This window comes from Astyanax mexicanus, chromosome 5 (assembly GCF_023375975.1).
Source record: "Astyanax mexicanus isolate ESR-SI-001 chromosome 5, AstMex3_surface, whole genome shotgun sequence".
In the NCBI taxonomy this organism is placed as follows: domain Eukaryota; kingdom Metazoa; phylum Chordata; class Actinopteri; order Characiformes; family Acestrorhamphidae; genus Astyanax; species Astyanax mexicanus.
Window position 1 is genome coordinate 5,463,014 of NC_064412.1, and position 17,811 is coordinate 5,480,824.

Genomic DNA, 17,811 nt, shown 5'->3' on the forward strand with positions numbered 1-17,811 from the left:
AATACAGAAACAGATACTGAGTGTGTTAATGTTAATCAGTGCAGGGCTGCAGAGCCGAAGTACAACACAGTGGCAGTGGAGAGCCAGGCTGGGAACATCACGAACAGGGCATCTCCATACATGTAATAAAGATAGATAGAGAAAACAGAAAGGAAAGAAAGAGAAAAAAGCAGGAGTTAGAAGGGCTGTGTAATAATTCTGAGTAGAAGGACAGGGCTGATTCCTGAAAGCTGGAACCACAGACGGACACATCCAGGCAGACCGGCCGGGCATCTCAGCACATGTGAGAAAGATAGAGAGAGAGAACAGAGAGGGGAGGGAAGAAAAAGGGGTTAGAATGGTTTTATAAAACTCTGCTGGAGTGGGATGGGCACTTGGAGGCAGCAGCTCAGGACATGGGGAGAGAAAGAGAAAGCAGATGATTAGGTCAGGGTTGGGTTTATATTTGCTGGATAAGCTGTAAGAGAAATAGTTAGAAGGGCAACAGTAAGAGAAAAATTACAGAAAATGCGATCGGATATTATTCAAAAGCTTGAGCAAATAGAAATGTTTTGAGTCTAGATTTAAAGATTGAGAGTGTGTCTGAGTCCCGTATATTAATAGGGAGGTTGTTCCAAAGTTGGGGAGCTTTATAAAAGAAAGCTCTTCCTCCTGCATAGTTTTTTTTAATACGCAGGACTAATAACAGGCCAGCGTCTTGGGAGCGGAGTGAACGTGGCGGATTATAAGGTGTAAGTAGTTTCTCTAGATAATGTGGGGCCAGACCATTGAGGGATTTATTATAATCTATACGAAATTTAACAGGTAGCCAGTGTAGGGATGAAAGTATAGGTGTAATGTGATCAAACGCATTGCAGTAATCCAGCCTCGAGGTTATGAATGCATGCACAGGCAATCAAACAATCAGATATTTATTCTTATAATCTGGTAATCTGTCTCATCTGGTTCTCACTCATGGTGCTTAGACCTCAGACCACTCTAATGTCATTTCCTGTGTATGCTTACTAACGGAAATGCATGCTTTCATATGCGGACTTTACTTTGAAGTAATGTAACAGGGAAGTAAAAATCAGGGCTACACTCAATTGTCAACATCACCCCTGACACTCTTGATCTCTTTCTCTCACGATGAGTGAGAGTGCTGTGTGGATCTTCTTACCTCTTGAAGTGGTCGTTGCTGTGGTGTGCTGCCTGGGAAATGGTCTGGTGATCTGGGCAGTGAGGGCAGGCAGCTCCCTCAGAAAACCTACATTCTGCTTCATCACAGCTCTCGCAGTGGCTGATTTTCTAGTGGGGTCGGTGGCCATTCCTCTGGGTGTGCTGGTGGACATTCGTATGAAGATCTCCTTTTATGGCTGCCTTTTCATGTGCTGTAATCGAATAATGATAGAGATGGCATCCGTCACCTTACTCCTGGCCATCACAGTGGACCGCTTTCTCCGTGTGCACATCCCTCTCACGTGAGTTATCAAGTAACAAAGTACTTACTTGCTTATAATACCTTGCTTAAGTAGAAATGTTGGTTCTATCTATTATTTACCAGAGTAATTATTATCCAGATGTCTTACAAACATCCAACTAAGCTTCTTTAATATATTTACATTGTATTTAAATACATTCATTTGAAATGGGCATATATGCAGCTGAAATAGGGAACAGCCTAGTGCATCCCAAATTGATGACGATGACTACTTCAGTTTCTGAATCAGTTTCTCAGATTTTGCTATTTATAGGTTTATGTTTGAGTAAAATGAACATTGACAGACAACATTTCTCCCAAATTCCAAACCAAAATATTGTCATTTAGAGCATTTATTTGCTGAAAATGAGAAAGATGCAGAGCTTTGAGACCTTAAATAATACAAAGAAAGAGTTCAGAAATCAATATTTGGAGGAATAACACTGGGTTTTAAATTACAGTTTGCATGCATATTGGCATCATGTTATCCTCCACCAGTCTTGCACACTGCTTTTGGAAAACTTTATGCTGCTTTACTCCAGGTGCAAAAATTCAAGCAGTTCAGCTTGGTTTGATGGTTTGTGATTATATTCTAGAGGTTTTCAATTGGGTAAAACCAAAGAACCTCATCATTTTAGGTGGTCTCTTATTTATTTCCAGAGCTGTAAAATATTTTAATATAACATTGTAGTCATTATGGCTTTTAGATTTTTTTTTTTGTGGGGGTGGGGGGGGGTGGGGGGGGTGGGGGGTGCACTATAGGACCTTGTGGATTGGCATGATATTTTTTTCATCTTAGATTACTTTTACTATTAAACTGTAAACCCAGAAGCTGGTAAATAAATTAGATAGATAGCTCATTCATTGTAGTTGTAGTATGTACATTGTTCATTGTACATAAAGATTATATTACATGAACTTAAAATTTATTAGGTAATCGGTTACAACAAAAGTTTTGAGTTTAGTCAACTTATTGGGTTTTACAGTGTATTTTGAATCCAGTAGTTTTACACATTTGCTCTAAGCTGTTCTTGTCATGAAAGAATCAGAACAAAAACGCTTCTGTTTTTCCTTTCTTTAACAGGTATAAGACTACAGTCACTGTAAAACGCTCCTGGATCGTGGTCACACTCTGCTGGTTCATGGCTGCATTAATCAGTTTTGTTCCTATGTTTGGATGGAACAACTTGGACAACTTGGACAGTGCAGCTCATTCAAACTCCACCAGCTTTAAATGCCACTTCTTCACTGTGGTTTCCACTTCATATCTAGTAAAACTCCTTTTCTTCAGCTCTTTCCTTCCTGTGTTTGCGATAGTGACCGGCTTGTACTGTTACATCTTTCTGACCACTAGAAGGCAGTTAAGAGCTCAAATCGGTGATCGCATAGAGTCCGGCACCAATTACCTAAAGGAACAGAGACTGGCTGCTTCACTGGCTCTGGTCTATGTTCTGTTTGCTGTCTGTTGGTTTCCTCTATTCCTCATGCACACTGTAAAACTATATTATGGAAATGAAACAGTGCCCTCTTCTGTTATGCACGTTGGTGTCCTTCTGTCTCATGCTAGTTCAGCTGTAAATCCTGTAGTATATTCATTTAGGATCCCCATGATAAACAAGGCTTTTAGGGAGCTGTGGGTGAGATTCTTCCACTGTAGAGCACAGCAGCAGAATGATCCAAATAATGCACAGACAAATACAGACAACAGCACAAAAACAGCACCACATAAAATACATAAAAAAGCAAAATCAAGAGCAGTAGACTAGGGGAGGGTATCGTCTCTGATTTCTCAGTTCGATTCAATTCCGATTCACAAGGTCCTGGTTTGATCTATTTAGGAACATTTTAGTTACAATAAAAATTGTAGTTTGGATATGAAATGTTGTTATTATACGAGGAACACTCAAACTTTCATTATTAAAATATTAGTGTTTATATTATATAGATTTAGCTTAGTTAATTGCGACACTGGCCACTTTACTCAAATATTTATGTGTGGGTAAAACATAACGTGGTTCCAGAACATTAATGAGGCTTCAGAAGCCATCGTTCAGCAACGCTGTATGAACATATATACTGACATTTTAATTACATAAAACATAAACATAACATGCTTCATACATTTCTTTTTTATTTGCAAATAAAAGTGTGAAATGTACCCACATACACTAGTTCAGATGTGATAGTATAATAAGCACAGTGATAATAAAAACACAACAAGCTAAATAAAAAATGTTAAGAGATTAAACTTTATTTAATTCAATGGAAAAACCAGCCGGTCTAAACGGAGCGCTTCTCCCCCATAATAAGAGCCTCTGTCTCTAATAGTTAAACCTGTCCCACTGTATGGCTGCCTGACGCTGTTAGCGCACCGGTGGGAGTTAGCTTAGCCGTCGGCCGCGGCTAAAGGTGGATTAGCTTAACCGGTGATTTGGCTAACCCGCTAAGCTAACAGTAGATTCACCCAGTCTGGTCTTACTTTATATAACGTACAGGTGAAAAAAACACAGGAAAACAGCTTAAAACAGTGTTAAATGTACTAGTTTGATAAACACATGCAGCAGTGAGTAAAAATACAGGAGGAAATTACCTACATTTTTATAGAAACTCCTCTGCAATGCTGACTCCAGTCCACTGTGCTCCAGTTTAACTGATCACCCAGCCAGAGGGCTTGAAAAAGGATATCCTCGTGAGATAAAACGCAAGACATTAAAACTGTACACATATATGGGGAAAAGAGCTAATTCTGAGGATAGATATTGGGTTTATATGAATCAATATTAGATCATTCAAATGTTTTAATGATTTAAATCGAAAAATCTTTTTTTTTCTTTAAAACACCCCTACAGTAGACTGCCATCGACTGAAGCCTAAAAATGTCTGTATTTGTAGAGGGAAAGTCCAGAGTTTTCACCTGCATAAACCCAAGTAGACCAGGTCTTCTGAAATGTTCAAAATGACAGTTTTAAACCAGTCGCACAAAGTTATAATAATCTGCCAAATAGACCAGGAGGAAGAGAACTGTGTTTTATAGCAAACAGCCCTAGTTTATTTCTATATGATGTGCGTGTATATGTGCAAAATATATATTTAACATGTATGTGTAGTTATGAATATAACTTAATTTCGGGAGATTGATGTACACCCTTTACTCTTCACACTCTGCCCTATATATATAGGTATATATATATAGGTATAGGTATCTTCACTTCCTCTCTACCTAATTGTCGAACAATTTCGCACCCAATTCCTCCCCATCTTTCTACCTTTTCCTGTATCTTTTATTGTGGGTGTTTGTTTGGGGGGGTCTGGGGGGTATGGGCTTCAGCTCAAAATGGGCATGGGAAATACTAGCAAAAATACAATTATATAAAACTGTTTCTTTCAATATGGAATTTAATTGTCTGTGTGCATTTCTTAATTTCAGTTGTAAAATGTATTTATATGTCCAGTATATAGAAATGTATAAGAATAAATAAAATACAGTATATCTGCATATATTTTGGAGATTTTTGTGTGACAGTCACAATGTGTTTTATACTTATTATTCTGATTGGCCTGAGTAATGATGTGTTACTGTTTGTAATTTAAAGCCCTATTCTGAAAGGACAGCCTTTAATATGTGGTCAGGTGATCATCAGGAGATAAGGCTCCTCCTTGCTGAGGTCACATTTACATTAGAGCATAAAACATGAATATTTTGCATGTTTTAAAATGTCACTCTTAAACCAGCAAGTCACATGTCTATTGGTTAATTCCTTCTGGATGTAGATTGTATTTATACTGTATTAATTATTGTTTTTCTGACGTATAAAACATTTCCTATTAAAAAATGTTTCCTACAGACACTATCAGCACTAAGTGATTTATTTTAGGCAGGTTAGAAAACAGTTAGCATTGCCAGTTAGCCATTAGCTCTGATGCATAATCTGTCATTTCTGGTGGACTGTTTTATTTCATTTGGAAGTACTTTTTTGATCATTATATGATCAAATATTTAAGTTCTGTTAATATCTAAAAAAAATTAACAGTTTGTCCAAACACCCTTCAGACTGGGTGACACAGGGAATAATTTGCCCGATAAATCGCTTTTTCCACCGTAATCCAGCTCAAAGTAGCTCCACACCTGATTGCTAGAATCCAAAGAGAGCCCTGACATATAAAACGAGGCATTAATAACTTAAAAAGTGCACAAGAAGCTTATTAAAATCCACAGTTTACATCCCATAATGCTAACTTTCAGCTCCGAGCACCACACTATATACATAGACATATATACAAAGACTCCGCATAGCCTGCTTCCTAGTGTAGCAGCCGGCACCAGGAGGCAGGCTATGAGGAATCTACAGGGGTTGGACAATAAAACTGAAACACCTGGTTTTAGAGCACAATAATATATTGTGGTGATGTACAGTTCTGGTGGAAACTGGAGAGTTGAGGTGCACATTGAATTCTGCGTGATTTGATCAGCCGTGGTTTTATGTTTTTTGGATACAATCTGGGTTAGCACCCGAACATCCCTTTCAGACAGCTTCCTCTTACAGCCTCCACAGTTAATCCTGTTGGATGTGGTTGGTCCTTCTTGGCGGTATGCTGACATTACCCTGGATACCGTGGCTCTTGATACATCACAAAGACTTGCTGTCTTGGTCACAGATGCTCCAGCAAGACGTGCACCAACAATTTGTCCTCTTTTAACTCTGGTATGTCACCCATAATGTTGTTTGCATTGCAATATTTTGAGTAAAACTGTGCTCTTACCCTGATAATTGAACCTTCACAATCTGCTCTTACTGGTTCAATGTGCAATTAATGAAGATTGGCCACCAGGCTGCTCCAATTTAGCCATGAAACCTCCCACACTAAAATGACAGGTGTTTCAGTTTCATTGTCCAACCCCTGTATGTATATATGTCTTTCATTATCAGTACAGTGATGGCGGCACCCGGAGCTGAAAGCTAGCATTTAATAAGCTTCTTGTGCACTTTTTAAACTATTAATGTCTCGTTTTATTTGTGAGGGCTCTCCAGAATCTGGCAAGGATTTGTGGAGCTACTTTGAGCTGGATATTGGTGGAAAAATGATTTATTGGGGCAAATTATCCCCTGTGTCACCCAGTCTGAAGGAACTGTTAAAACTTCTGGATCTCAGAACACTGTGGACGAACAGAGATGTACTATTTATTATAGGTAAGCACTTTTTATCATGTTTTACTACAACAAAAGTCCATTTTACACCAGAGTTCTTCTTTAAATAAGCTAATTAATTATTTGTACTTTCTTTCTTGACATCTATGAACTTACTATGTTACATTTAGCAACTGGCCAGCAGCTGCTCTGAACAATCAGATATTGATCATGATGGTAATCTGTCTCATCTGATTTTCATACATTGCGCTTCAAACCACTCAAATGTCATTTCCTGTTCATGCTTACTAATGCTTCTTTCATTTGTGGACTTTACTTTGAAGTAATGTAATAGGGAAGTAAAAGTCAGATTCCTACACTGGATTAACAGCATCACTCCTGACACTCCTGATCTCTTTCTCTCACGATGAGTGAGAATGCTATGTGGATCTTCTTACCTCTTGAAGTGGTCGTTGCTGTGGCGTGCTGCCTGGGAAATGCTCTGGTGATCTGGGCAGTGAGGGCAGGCGGCTCCCTCAGAAAACCTACATTCTGCTTCATCACAGCTCTCGCAGTGGCTGATTTTCTAGTGGGGTCGGTGGCCATTCCTCTGGGTGTGCTGGTGGACGTTGGTATGAAGATCTCCTTTTATGGCTGCCTTTTCATGTGCTGTGATATGTTAATGATAGAGACTGCATCCGTCATCTTACTCCTGGCCATCGCAGTGGACCGCTTTCTCCGTGTGCACATCCCTCTCACGTGAGTTATCAAGTAACAAAGTACAAATACTTTAATACATTACTTAAATAGAAATGTTAGTCATCTATACTTTACTAAAGTAATTCTTTTTCAGATGATTTTTACTTCTACTCCTTACATTATACATCTTATAAAAATAGCCTTGTTACTCCTATTTAATTTCAGCTTGTTTTCATTCCGGCTTCTTATTGCTAAAAAGAAACCCTATACAGATAAATCTCTCCATCCAGATAGAGTGAATCTGATTGTGGTTGGATGAGAAGTATAAACATACAGTGGTATAAACATAAATCATTGGTTGTTCGGATGAGCAATTTCAGTTAAATATATCATATATCTCAGAAAGCTGTAGGAGAATTACCTGTTCATTCCCCAGCCCAACAGACAGCAGGTGAAGGCTTTAAAACAGCTCCTTGCAGGTCGGGAAATGTCAGAGTCTAATCTGGGTGGAGGAATCGGCCTTAGACCCTGTGGTATCCCCCATGTCAGGACTGCATCTCTCTGTAAATTTAGCCTGGGCCCCCTGACAACATACCTCACTAACAGCCTTCATAGACTGCAGGAAGTTTCATTGACCCCTCCCTTGCAGCTAGTTTGGGCCTTCCAGTTGAGCCTTTAGAGCATCTGCTACCTGTCCTCACTATAGACGGGAGGGTTGTGGGCTCTGGCCCTGTGACCCATCGAACCAAACCAATAATCCTCCAGGTGTGGAACAGGTGGAATTATACCTGACTCAGGCTCCCCACCTAAAGCTGGTGCTTGGGTACCCCTGGTTGGAGCTTCTCAACGTATGTATAGACTGGTCAACCCACTCAGTCTATGCTTGGGGCCCATTTTGTCGGAGGAACTGTTTAAAGCTCAATGAAGCAGTTCCTCCGGCAGTTTCACCAAAGGAGATACCCATACCACACTTAGACAGAGTTCCTAAGAAATACAGGGACCTCTGTGAGGTGTTCAAAAAAAAACAGTCCCAGGTCCTGCCCCCACACAGGCCATACGACAACAATCAACCTCTTACCAGGCACAACTCCACCTGGTGGTCGATTGTTTGCACTTGCTCCTCCCGAACGCGCTGCAATGGACACCTACATTTGTGAGGCCTTCGAGTCGGGCTTCATACGGCCTTCCTCATCACCAGCAGGGGCTGGATTTTTTTGTGGGGAAAAAAAGATGGTGGAATTCATTCCTGCATTGATTACAGAGGACTGAATGCCATCACTGTGAAGGACCGTTACCCTACAACCTGGTTCGGCAGGGGGATGAATGGAAAACGGCCTTCATTACCCCAACAGGGCACTACGAGTACCACGTAATGCCCTTTAGTCTCATGAATGCCCCCACAGTGTTCCAACGCTTTATTAATGATGTACTGCAGGAGGCCTTGGACCAGTATGTATATGTCTACCTTGACGACATACTGATTTACAGCTGGTCACTGGAGGAACACATAGGACATGTCCGACGGGTTCTCCAGTTGCTCTTGGAGAACTGTCCATTTGTAAAACTGGCATGCCCCCGGATCTTGTGTCGAACCAGGGGCCCCAGTTTGCCAGCCGGTTTTGGAAGGCCTTTTGCAAGCTGATGGGAGCCACTGTGAGTCTCACTTCCAGCTTCCACCAGGAGTAGAACGGGCAAACTAAGCGGGTCAATCAAGACCTTGGCCAACTGTTTCGTTGCCTCACTGCAGGCAATCTGACATCCTGGACTGACCAACTGCTCTGGGCAGAGTATGCCCACAACACCCTGTGGCATTCATCCTTGGGTATGTCACCTTTTAAATGCTAATTTGGGTTCTCCTCTCCGCTATTTGTGGAACAGGAGAGGGAGGTGGGTGTATCCTCTGCTAAGCAGTGTGTCCGTCGGTGTCGCAGGGCCTGGCAGAAGGCACTCAGTGGCAGAAGGAATCAGTGGGTAACAGTGGGTAAAGAAAAAAAAATGAGACAGAAAAGAACTCTTAAAAGAAGCCACAAAAAAAGAAGATCTCAAAAGAAACAAAGTCTCACAAAAAAGAGAGAGAGAAAAGATCATTTGCTTAGTTTGGGCCATGCCATGTGGCAGCAGGTCCTTTGTTTGATTTCCCCGCCCTTTTTCTCCACTGCCATGTATAAAATATATTGATAAATAATAAAAATAATAAATAAAAAATAATAAAAAATAATAAATAAATAAATCAAACCACTCTGCATTTGAGTCCACCTCACCCACTAAACTGTAACAGAGGGGGGCAGTGCACTATGTGGTGCAGCCTAAGCTTTTGTCCTTAATGGCTTTACTTTTTCCCCCTTATATTACTTTTATTTTTATACTTAAAGTAGTTTTGAAACCAGTATTTTTACATTTTGCTGGCGTAAAAAGATTTTGAAACCCTAGTATCTGTACTTATGCCTGAGTAATAAATGTTATTACTTTTAATCTAAGTTGTTCTTGGTGTAAAGGATTGCTTTTTTAAGTTTTTTCTTGGCATGAAAGTATCAGAACAAAAAATATTCTCTTTTTCCTTTCTTTAACAGGTATAAGACTACAGTCACTGTAAAACGCTCCTGGATCGTGGTCACACTCTGCTGGTTCATGGCTGCATTAATCAGTTTTGTTCCTATGTTTGGATGGAACAACTCGGAAAACTTGGACAACTTGGACAGTGCAGCTCATTCAAACTCCACCAGCTTTAAATGCCACTTCTTATCTGTGGTTTCCACTTCATATCTAGTAAAATTTGTTTTCTTCAGCTGTTTCCTTCCTGAGTTTGCGATAGTTACCGGCTTGTACTGTTACATCTTCCTGACCACTAGAAGGCAGTTAAGAGCTCAAATCGGTGTTCGCAAAGAGTCCGGCACCAATTACCTAAAGGAACAGAGACTGGCTGCTTCACTGGCTCTGGTCTATGTTCTGTTTGCTGTTGGTTGGATTTCTGTGTTACTCATGCAAATTGTAAAACTCTATTATGGAAATGAAACAGTGCCCTCTTCTGTTATGCACGTTGGTGTCTTCCTGTCTCATGTTAGTTCAGCTCTAAATCCAATAGTCTATTCATTCAGGATCCCCATGATAAACAAGGCTTTTAGAGAGCTGTGGTTGAAATTTACCCACTGTAGAGCACAGCAGCAGAATGATCCAAATAATGTACAGACAAATACAGACAGCAACACCAAAAACAGCACCACATAAAATACATAAAAAAGCAAAATCAAGAGCAGTAGACTAGGGGAGGGTATCGTCTCTGATTTCTCAGTTCGATTTGATTTCGATTCACAAGGTCCTCGTTTGATCTATTTAGGAACATTTTAGTTAAAATAAAAATTGTAGTTTAAATATGAAATGTTGTTGTTATAAAAGGAACACTCAAACTTCTATTATTAAAATATTAGTGTTTATATTATATAGATTTAGCTTAGTTAATTGCGACACTGGCCACTTTACTCAAATATTTGCGTGTGGGTAAAACATAACGTGGTTCCAGAACATTAATGCAGCTTCAGAAGCCATCATTTTTAACAATGCTGTATAAATGTATAAATTGTATAAATGTATATATTGATATTTTAGTTACATAAAACAAAAACATAACATGCTTCATACATTTCTTTTTTATTTGCAAATAAAAGTGTGAAATGTACCCAAACCCACTTGTTCAGATGTGATAGTATAATAAGCACAGTGATAATAAAAACACAACAAGCAAAATTAAAAATGTTAAGAGATTAAACTTTATTTAATTCAATGGAAAAACCAGCCGGTCTAAACGGAGCGCTTCTCCCCCATAATAAGAGCCTCTGTCTCTAATAGTTAAACCTGTCCCACTGTATGGCTGCCTGACGCTGTTAGCGCACCGGTGGGAGTTAGCTTAGCCGCGGCTAAAGGTGGATTAGCTTAACCGGTGATTTGGCTAACCCGCTAAGCTAACAGTAGATTCACCCAGTCTGGTCTTACTTTATATAACGTACAGGTGAAAAAAACACAGGAAAACAGCTTAAAACAATGTTAAATGTACTAGTTTGATAAACACATGCAGCAGTGAGTAAAAATACAGGAGGAAATTACCTACATTTTTACAGAAACTCCTCCGCAATGCTGACTCCAGTCCACTGTGCTCCAGTTTAACTGATCACCCAGCCAGAGGGCTTGAAAAAGGATATCCTCGTGAGATAAAACGCAAGACATTAAAACTGTACACATATATGGGGAAAAGAGCTAATTCTAAGGATAGATATTGGGTTTATATGAATCAATATTAGATCATTCAAATGTTTTAATGATTTAAATCGAAAAATCTTTTTTTTTTCTTTAAAACACCCCTACAGTAGACTGCCATCTACTGAAGCCTAAAAATGTCTGTATTTGTAGATGGAAAGTCCAGAGTTTTCACCTGCATAAACCCAAGTAGACCGGATCTTCTGAAATGTTCAAAATGACAGTTTTAAACCAGTCGCACAAAGTTATAATAATCTGCCATACAGACCAGGAGGAAGAGAACTGTGTTTTATAGCAAACAGCCCTAGTTTATTTCTATATAATGTGCGTGTATATGTGCAAAATATATATTTAACATGTATGTGTAGTTATGAATATAACTTAATTTCGGGAGATTGATGTACACCCTTTACTCTTCACACTCTGCCCTATATATATAGGTATATATATATAGGTATAGGTATCTTCACTTCCTCTCTACCTAATTGTCGAACAATTTCGCACCCACTTCCTCCCCATCTTTCTACCTTTTCCTGTATCTTTTATTGTGGGTGTGTGTTTGGGGGGGTCTGGGGGGTATGGGCTTCAGCTCAAAATGGGCATGGGAAATACTAGCAAAAATACAATTATATAAAACTGTTTCTTTCAATATGGAATTTAATTGTCTGTGTACATTTCTTAATTTCAGTTGTAAAATGTATTTATATGTCCAGTATATAGAAATTTATAAGAATAAATAAAATACAGTATGTCTGCATATATTTTGGAGATTTTTGTGTGACAGTCACAATGTGTTTTATACTTATTATTCTGATTGGCCTGAGTAATGATGTGTTACTGTTTGTAATTTAAAGCCCTATTCTGAAAGGACAGCCTTTAATATGTGGTCAGGTGATCATCAGGAGATAAGGCTCCTCCTTGCTGAGGTCACATTTACATTAGAGCATAAAACATGAATATTTTGCATGTTTTAAAATGTCACTCTTAAACCAGCAAGTCACATGTCTATTGGTTAATTCCTTTTGGATGTAGATTGTATTTATACTGTATTAATTATTGTTTTTCTGACGTATAAAACATTTCCTATTAAAAAATGTTTCCTACAGACACTATCAGCACTAAGTGATTTATTTCAAGCAGGTTAGAAAACAGTTAGCATTGCCAGTTAGCCATTAGCTCTGATGCATAATCTGTCATTTCTGGTGGACTGTTTTATTTCATTTGGAAGTACTTTTTTGATCATTATATGATCAAATATTTAAGTTCTGTTAATATCTAAAAAAATTAACAGTTTGTCCAAACACCCTTCAGACTGGGTGACACGGGGAATAATTTGCCCGATAAATCACTTTTTCCACCGTAATCCAGCTCAAAGTAGCTCCACACCTGATTGCTAGAATCCAAAGAGAGCCCTGACATATAAAACGAGGCATTAATAACTTAAAAAGTGCACAAGAAGCTTATTAAAATCCACTGTTTACATCCCATAATGCTAACTTTCAGCTCCGAGCACCACAATATATACATAGACATATATACAAAGACTCCGCATAGCCTGCTTCCTAGTGTAGCAGCCGGCACCAGGAGGCAGGCTATGAGGAATCTACAGGGGTTGGACAATAAAACTGAAACACCTGGTTTTAGAGCACAATAATATATTGTGGTGATGTACAGTTCTGGTGGAAACTGGAGAGTTGAGGTGCACATTGAATTCTGCGTGATTTGATCAGCAGTGGTTTTATGTTTTTTGGATACAATCTGGGTTACCACCCGAACATCCCTTTCAGACAGCTTCCTCTTACAGCCTCCATAGTTAATCCTGTTGGATGTGGTTGGTATGTCACCCATAATGTTGTGTGCATTGCAATATTTTGAGTAAAACTGTGCTCTTACCCTGATAATTGAACCTTCACACTCTGCTCTTACTGGTGCAATGTGCAGTTAATGACGATTGGCCACCAGGCTGCTCCAATTTAGCCATGAAACCTCCCACACTAAAATGACAGGTGTTTCAGTTTCATTGTCCAACCCCTGTATGTATATATGTCTTTCATTATCAGTACAGTGATGGCGGCACCCGGAGCTGAAAGCTAGCATTTAATAAGCTTCTTGTGCACTTTTTAAATTATTAATGTCTCGTTTTATTTGTCAGGGCTCTCCAGAATCTGGCAAGGATTTGTGGAGCTACTTTGAGCTGGATATTGGTGGAAAAATGATTTATTGGGGCAAATTATCCCCTGTGTCACCCAGTCTGAAGGGACTGTTAAAACTTCTGGATCTCAGAACACTGTGGACGAACAGAGATGTACTATTTATTATAGGTAAGCACTTTTTATCATGTTTTACTACAACAAAAGTCCATTTTACACCAGAGTTCTTCTTTAAATAAGCTAATTAATTATTTGGACTTTCTTTCTTGACATCTATGAACTTATTATGTTACATTTAGCAACTGGCCAGCAGCTGCTCTGAACAATCAGATATTGATCATGATGGTAATCTGTCTCATCTGATTTTCATACATTGCGCTTCAAACCACTCAAATGTCATTTCCTGTTCATGCTTACTAATGCTTCTTTCATTTGTGGTCTTTACTTTGAAGTAATGTAATAGGGAAGTAAAAGTCAGATTCCTACACTGGATTAACAGCATCACTCCTGACACTCCTGATCTCTTTCTCTCACGATGAGTAGGAATGCTGTGTGGATCTTCTTACCTCTTGAAGTGGTCCTTGCTGTGGTGTGCTGTCTGGGAAATGGTCTGGTGATCTGGGCAGTGAGGGCAGGCGGCTCCCTCAGAAAACCTACATTCTGCTTCATCACAGCTCTCACAGTGGCTGATTTTCTAGTGGGGTCGGTGGTCATTCCTCTGGGTGTGCTGGTGGACGTTGGTATGAAGATCTCCTTTTATGGCTGCCTTTTCATGTGCTGTGATATGTTAATGATAGAGACTGCATCCGTCATCTTACTCCTGGCCATCGCACTGGACCGCTTTCTCCGTGTGCACATCCCTCTCACGTGAGTTATCAAGTAACAAAGTACAAATACTTTAATACATTACTTAAATAGAAATGTTAGTCATCTATACTTTACTAAAGTAATTCTTTTTCAGATGATTTTTACTTCTACTCCTTACATTATTTTTATATCTTATAAAAATAGCCTTGTTACTCCTATTGTATTTCAGCTTGTTTTCATTCCGGCTTCTTATTGCTAAAAAGAAACCCTATACAGATAAATCTCTCCATCCAGATAGAGTGAATCTGATTGTGGTTGGATGAGAAGTATAAACATACAGTGGTATAAACATAAATCATTGGTTGTTCGGATGAGCAATTTCAGTTAAATATATCATATATCTCAGAAAGCTGTAGGAGAATTACCTGTTCATTCCCCAGCCCAACAGACAGCAGGTGAAGGCTTTAAAACAGCTCCTTGCAGGTCGGGAAATGTCAGAGTCTAATCTGGGTGGAGGAATCGGCCTTAGACCCTGTGGTATCCCCCATGTCAGGACTGCATCTCTCTGTAAATTTAGCCTGGGCCCCCTGACAACATACCTCACTAACAGCCTTCATAGACTGCAGGAAGTTTCATTGACCCCTCCCTTGCAGCTAGTTTGGGCCTTCCAGTTGAGCCTTTAGAGCATCTGCTACCTGTCCTCACTATAGACGGGAGGGTTGTGGGCTCTGGCCCTGTGACCCATCGAACCAAACCAATAATCCTCCAGGTGTGGAACAGGTGGAATTATACCTGACTCAGGCTCCCCACCTAAAGCTGGTGCTTGGGTACCCCTGGTTGGAGCTTCTCAACATATGTATAGACTGGTCAACCCACTAGTCCCACAAGTCTATGCTTGGGGCCCATTTTGTCGGAGGAACTGTTTAAAGCTCAATGAAGCAGTTCCTCCGGCAGTTTCACCAAAGGAGATACCCATACCACACTTAGACAGAGTTCCTAAGAAATACAGGGACCTCTGTGAGGTGTTCAGAAAAAAACAGTCCCAGGTCCTGCCCCCACACAGGCCATACGACAACAATCAAACTCTTACCAGGCACAACTCCACCTGGTGGTCGATTGTTTGCACTTGCTCCTCCTGAACGCGCTGCAATGGACACCTACATTTGTGAGGTCTTCGAGTCGGGCTTCATACGGCCTTCCTCATCACCAGCAGGGGCTGGATTTTTTTGTGGGGAAAAAAAGATGGTGGAATTCATTCCTGCATTGATTACAGAGGACTGAATGCCATCACTGTGAAGGACCGTTACCCTACAACCTAGTTCGGCAGGGGGATGAATGGAAAACGGCCTTCATTACCCCAACAGGGCACTACGAGTACCACGTAATGCCCTTTAGTCTCATGAATGCCCCCACAGTGTTCCAACGCTTTATTAATGATGTACTGCAGGAGGCCCTGGACCAGTATGTATATGTCTACCTTGACGACATACTGATTTACAGCTGGTCACTGGAGGAACACATAGGACATGGCATAGGAACTGGCATGCCCCCGGGTCTTTTGTCAAACCAGGGGCCCCAGTTTGCCAGCCGGTTTTGGAAGGCCTTTTGCAAGCTGATGGGAGCCACTGTGAGTCTCACTTCCGGCTTCCACCAGGAGTAGAACGGGCAAACTAGGCGGGTCAATCAAGACCTTGGCCAACTGTTTCGTTGCCTCACTGCAGGCAATCCGACATCCTGGACTGACCAACTGCTCTGGGCAGAGTATGCCCACAACACCCTGTGGCATTCATCCTTGGGTATGTCACCTTTTAAATGCTAATTTGGGTTCTCCTCTCCGCTATTTGTGGAACAGGAGAGGGAGGTGGGTGTATCCTCTGCTAAGCAGTGTGTCCGTCGGTGTCGCAGGGCCTGGCAGAAGGCACTCAGTGGCAGAAGGAATCAGTGGGTAACAGTGGGTAAAGAAAAAAAAAATGAGACAGAAAAGAACTCTTAAAAGAAGCCAAAAAAAGAAGATATCAAAAGAAACAAAGTCTCACAAAAAAGAGAGAGAGAAAAGATCATTTGCTTAGTTTGGGCCATGCCATGTGGCAGCAGGTCCTTTGTTTGATTTCCCCGCCCTTTTTCTCCACTGCCACGTGTAAAATATATTGATAAATAATAAAAATAATAAATAAATAATAATAAAAAATAATAAATAAATAAATCAAACCACTCTGCATTTGAGTCCACCTCACCCACTAAACTGTAACAGAGGGGGGCAGTGCACTATGTGGTGCAGCCTAAGCTTTTGTCCTTAATGGCTTTACTTTTTCCCCCTTATATTACTTTTATTTTTATACTTAAATTAGCTGGCATAAAAAGATTTTGAAACCCTAGTATCTGTACTTATGCCTGAGTAATAAATGTTATTACTTTTAATCTAAGTTGTTCTTGGTGTAAAGGATTGCTTTTTTTAAGTTTTTTCTTGGCATGAAAGTATCAGAACAAAAAATATTCTCTTTTTCCTTTCTTTAACAGGTATAAGACTACAGTCACTGTAAAACGCTCCTGGATCGTGGTCACACTCTGCTGGTTCATGGCTGCATTAATCAGTTTTGTTCCTATGTTTGGATGGAACAACTCGGAAAACTTGGACAGTACTGTTCATTCAAACTCCACCAGCTTTAAGTGTGGCTTCTTTGCTGTGGTTTCCACTTCATATCTAGTAAAATTCGTTTTCTTCAGCTGTTTCCTTCCTGTGTTTGCGATAGTGACCGGCTTGTACTGTTACATCTTCCTGACCACTAGAAAGCAGTTAAGAGCTCAAATCGGTGTTCGCAAAGAGTCCAGCACCAATTACCTAAAGGAACAGAGACTGGCTGCTTCACTGGCTCTGGTCTATGTTCTGTTTGCTGTTGGTTGGATTCCTGTGTTACTCATGCAAATTGTAAAACTCTATTATGGAAATGAAACAGTGCCCTCTTCTGTTATGCACGTTGGTGTCTTCCTGTCTCATGTTAGTTCAGCTCTAAATCCGATAGTCTATTCATTCAGGATCCCCATGATAAACAAGGCTTTTAGAGAGCTGTGGTTGAAATTTACCCACTGTAGAGCACAGCAGCAGAATGATCCAAATAATGTACAGACAAATACAGACGGCAACACCAAAAAGAGCACCACATAAAATACATAAAAAAGCAAAATCAAGAGCAGTAGACTAGGGGTGGGTATCAGCACTGTATCCACAGTTCGATTTGATTTCGATTCACAAGGTCCTGGTTTGATCCATTTAGGAACGTTTTAGTTACAATAAAAATTGTAGTTTAAATATGAAATGTTGTTG

General features: G+C 40.1%; 3 protein-coding genes across 3 annotated transcripts; all 3 read left to right on the top strand.

Annotated features, from left to right (window-relative positions):
- The first annotated feature begins 1,103 nt into the window (after positions 1-1,103).
- LOC111193685 (adenosine receptor A1-like) lies at positions 1,104-3,743 on the top strand. The gene is made up of 2 exons (XM_049479524.1): positions 1,104-1,460; positions 2,544-3,743. The coding sequence occupies exons 1-2, from the start codon at positions 1,129-1,131 to the stop codon at positions 3,223-3,225; spliced, it is 1,014 nt and encodes a 337-aa protein (XP_049335481.1). The 5' UTR covers positions 1,104-1,128; the 3' UTR covers positions 3,226-3,743.
- A 3,269-nt stretch (positions 3,744-7,012) lies between these two features.
- On the top strand, positions 7,013-10,509 carry LOC125802208 (adenosine receptor A1-like). Its single transcript, XM_049479504.1, has 2 exons — positions 7,013-7,344; positions 9,855-10,509. Exons 1-2 carry the CDS (start codon positions 7,013-7,015, stop codon positions 10,507-10,509), a joined length of 987 nt encoding a protein of 328 aa, XP_049335461.1.
- A 3,708-nt stretch (positions 10,510-14,217) lies between these two features.
- LOC125802244 (adenosine receptor A1-like) lies at positions 14,218-17,652 on the top strand. Its single transcript, XM_049479625.1, has 2 exons — positions 14,218-14,549; positions 17,007-17,652. The coding sequence occupies exons 1-2, from the start codon at positions 14,218-14,220 to the stop codon at positions 17,650-17,652; spliced, it is 978 nt and encodes a 325-aa protein (XP_049335582.1).
- Positions 17,653-17,811: the final 159 nt, after the last annotated feature.